At 45.3% G+C, this 3,741-nt stretch overlaps 1 protein-coding gene across 1 annotated transcript in view; it reads right to left on the minus strand.

The window, feature by feature from the left end:
- Positions 1 to 1,034: 1,034 nt before the first annotated feature.
- Kcnv2 (potassium voltage-gated channel modifier subfamily V member 2) overlaps positions 1,035 to 3,741 on the minus strand; it is a 10,993-nt gene continuing 8,286 nt past the window's right edge. The window contains exon 2 of the mRNA XM_055613714.1: positions 1,035 to 1,316. Within this exon, the coding sequence (XP_055469689.1) occupies positions 1,035 to 1,316 (282 nt within the window). The remainder of the gene's footprint in view (positions 1,317 to 3,741) is intronic.

A 3,741-nucleotide genomic window follows, 5' to 3' on the forward strand; every position in this document is an offset into this window, starting at 1 on the left:
TGCCTGCCACACAGCAATTGTTGAAAAGGCAGTTTTGCTCTCCCGCCCCTTTTCTGGGGAACGGAAAGAATGGGAGTCTGAGTAAGGACAGTGGGGGCTCCTTTCCAGGGAGGGATGAACTCACACATACAGGCACATTTCCTGGACCAAGTCTGGGTTTCCATAGTAATCCTGGACAGAGGGTCTCAATGCTGGCATCACTGATATGGAATAATTTGTAGAGCTAGGGGCTGTCCTGTGATCTGCAGGGCGTTGTACGGCGTTCCCTGCATCTGGTAGATTGGCAAGGCATGGGATGCCTCTCCGTGCTTCTCCAATCTACCAGATGCAGGGAACCTGTCCTGTCCTCTTTCACTATAGTGACCACCAAGAACATCTCCAAGTACGACCCGGGGAGTAGGACAGCCTTTGGCTGTGAATTACTGAGGATATCCTGGGCAATACCCACTCAGACACTTTGAATAGCTCTCCAGGATCAGGTGTCCAGCACTTATAAATATTACCTCCAATCTCAACACTCATCTTAAAAGGTAGGTGCGGCTTTGTGCATCTCACAATGGAAGACGTTGAGGCTTAGAGGACTGAAGTAAGTTCCCACAACCAGCCCGGCTGGGTAGATCTGGGATTCTGAGAGGCTGGTCTGACTCCAAAGCTTATACAGTTCCTGCTGTAACACTCCATTCTCTGGAAAATTAAGAGCCCCTCCTCTTGCTTTGAACTAGGAAAATTCATCTCCAGTCAATTCAAGTCTAAAAGTGTGTATCGCCCTAGATGCCATGAGAAGCTAAAAGAGATATCTAAGATGTTGCTGTGTTGGAGCCATTTCCAGCACAATACAATACAGTTAAACACAATCCAGTTAAAGAGCAGTGTGAGGCTTGAGTTTGGGCCCAAACGAGCATTCCTAAAGTTGGAACTCTGAACTGAATGCTTTGTGTGTGTTGGCTTCCCATCCCCTTTGCTGCCAGAAGAGACCATAATTTTAAAAGCTTTGAACCTCGTGGGTTCTACCAGCCTCGCATCCTAACGAACCATTAGCTCTCTTGCCTTGTGGCGGGCTGTGTGTGACTTCCAGATAAGCATTCAGCCATCTTCTTTGTGGCTCTCTGCATGAAGTTCACCTTTCCGCGTTCCCTACGGATGGCGGTGTACTCGTAGGCTTTGAGCTTGCTGTAGTAATCGGAGAACTTGTTGTAGAGGATGGAAATGGGCATCCCGTTGAGAATAATCCCGAAAGCGATGCAGAGGAAGGCAAAAAGCCTGCCCAGATGGGTCTCTGGGTACATGTCTCCATAGCCCACAGTGGAGATGCTTACCTGAAAAGGAAACCAGAATGGAACTGTTAGCCCTGAGAAGGAAGAGAAAGGGGGAGAATGCTGCAGTACAGAGCTCTGACACCCTGCAGATGCACAGAGAAACCACTAAGCTGTCCCCAGGGAGGCGGCTTTCAGAACTGCTGGCAGGACTGTGCCTTGGGAAGAATGCAAAGCTGTGAAGCTGAAAGACTGGTTTAAATCCTGACTATGGCACACCAATGTTTTCAGATGCAGTCCAGGAAAACAAGATGGACTTTAAAGAGCTGTAGGAACAAATATTAATGTAACATATGTTCAATTCCCATCATAGAACATGTTCAGTAATTGTCTTTCTTTTCACAACTCTCCCAGCAGGGGCCTGTGTTAGGACAAGGGGATTCTCTGGATTCTCTGAGAAAAAGCTCAAGCTTTGAAGCAATCAGACTGTGTTCAAGTCCAGACTGCCCCTTGCCAGCTGTCAGATCTTGGGATATACATTCAGACATTGGGACCATCTCTCAGAGTTCTAGCAAAGATGAAATGCAAAACTGAATATAAAGCAGTGGGCACAGTATCAGGCACCCAGGGCATCAAACAGCTCCACTGCGCTCCCCTCCTCTTTAAAAGGAGACACTGCTCAGAGCTGTTGTGTACTTCAACTGGCTTTTGAATGGAGACGCTTTCATTGTACTCATCTAGAGAAACACACTCATTAGTCTGTGAACGGACCTTCGGAAGACCTCATAGAACAAAGATGTGTTCACCCTTCGTGAAATTCCTTTCATCATTCTTGTCACACTGTTTTAAATCCCACTAATTAGAGATTTATTTAGGTTAACAAGCTTCCGGTTTAACATGTAGATTCCCGTGGGACTAGCTATCACTCAGCATAGCCAGAAAAAAACCCTGGGGACTGTTTTTTTTCATGCCTCATATGCTTCTGTTGGTCCCCAGACTAAGTCACTGGCAGGCTCTGGAGCAGGGCTGTTGCTCACAGTGGTAAAACCTTCCTGTTGCCCAACTCCGGGGGCTCTGGCTGCTCCATGGGTTTGTGCCATGGTTGTCCTGATCTTCCAACAGATGGCAGTGATTATACAGTCACTCCCTTGCCACACTGAGATGGGCCTTGGCTCAGAAATGCGAGCACCTTGCTGATGATGCAAGGGTTCGTTTGAACTTTCCAATGTGGTTGATTGATTAGAACAGAACGGAGAAATGAACCAGCTGGGCAAAGCCAGTGGCACTGATAAGAGCGAGCCACAGACCCACATAGCCCTCAGAAAGGAAGAGGTGTGCCTCCAAGGAAGGTCAGGCTTCAAGGCTCGTTGCTCCATCTCTGACAAGGGAATGACTTTTCCCATGATAGAACACTAGCAAGCATGACAGAAGCAGGGCGGCATAGATAGGGTTAAAGAAATAAGGACCACCCTCAGCTACCTGGGTTCTCTTCACAGTTGTGTGAGTTTTGGGCAGAGCAGCTAAATTCTCTCTGCCTCAGTTCCCATTTTTGACATCCAGAGATAATAACAGTACCTACCTTGCAGGATTGTAATAGGGATTGAAGGTGTGTCTAGCTACAGGCTGTGGGAACACATGGCTAATGGAAACCTGAGGGACACTTGTCTTATAGCTGGCCCCATAGTTCTAATCTGTTACTAACACTGTCACTTACACCCCAGGATGACCAGGCAACTGATTTTCAATAGAGGCCACTGAAGAGAGTTTGGTTCCTGAGACAAGTGACAGGAAGGAGTAGTTTTAGAACATGCTTTCAGCTCCAAAGGAGATGGCCTTGCAGTTAGCCAGACACAGAAGGGTCCAGCAGTGTATGGAGGTGGGAGCTGGGAAGACATAGAGAAAAAGAGACGATTAAGACAAAGTGCCATTATTAAGCTTTTGATTAATGTCCATAATGGCTTGCCTTCTCCCCCAACCTTACGCCTTTTTTAAGTTTTCTTTCCCATAAATCATCAAGACCTTTACATTTTATTTCTTCTTTTTTTTCTGAGATGATAGTATAATTGCACCTATTTTATTTTTATTTTTTGGCTGAACTTTGAGTGAAAAAAAAAAAACAAAAGCAATTTGCTTTATCTTTAACAAAAATGAATAGCCAATATGCATAATCAGATCTGAGAAATCTTGAGTATCTTGGATCTCTAATTTTAGAGAGGGGAGCTCTCCTGCTAAGAGGCTGTGGGTGCCTGGTCTCCAAGAGTATGTTCAGAATATAGTTGTTTTGCTGTCTGTTTTATAGATAATTTGATTCAATATGTAACCTTGTTCTCTTTCTTTTCTTTTCTTTTCTCTTTTGTTTTCTTTTCTTTTCTCTTCTCTTCTTCCTTCCTTCCTTCCTTCCTTCCTTCCTTCCTTCCTTCCCTCCCTCCTTTCTTCTTTCTTTCTTTCTTTCTTTCTTTCTTTCTTTCTTTCTTTCTTTCTTTCTTTC

The sequence above is a fragment of the Psammomys obesus genome, unplaced genomic scaffold (genome assembly GCF_907164565.1).
Source record: "Psammomys obesus unplaced genomic scaffold, mPsaObe1.curated_primary_1811, whole genome shotgun sequence".
NCBI classification, from domain to species: Eukaryota; Metazoa; Chordata; class Mammalia; order Rodentia; family Muridae; genus Psammomys; species Psammomys obesus.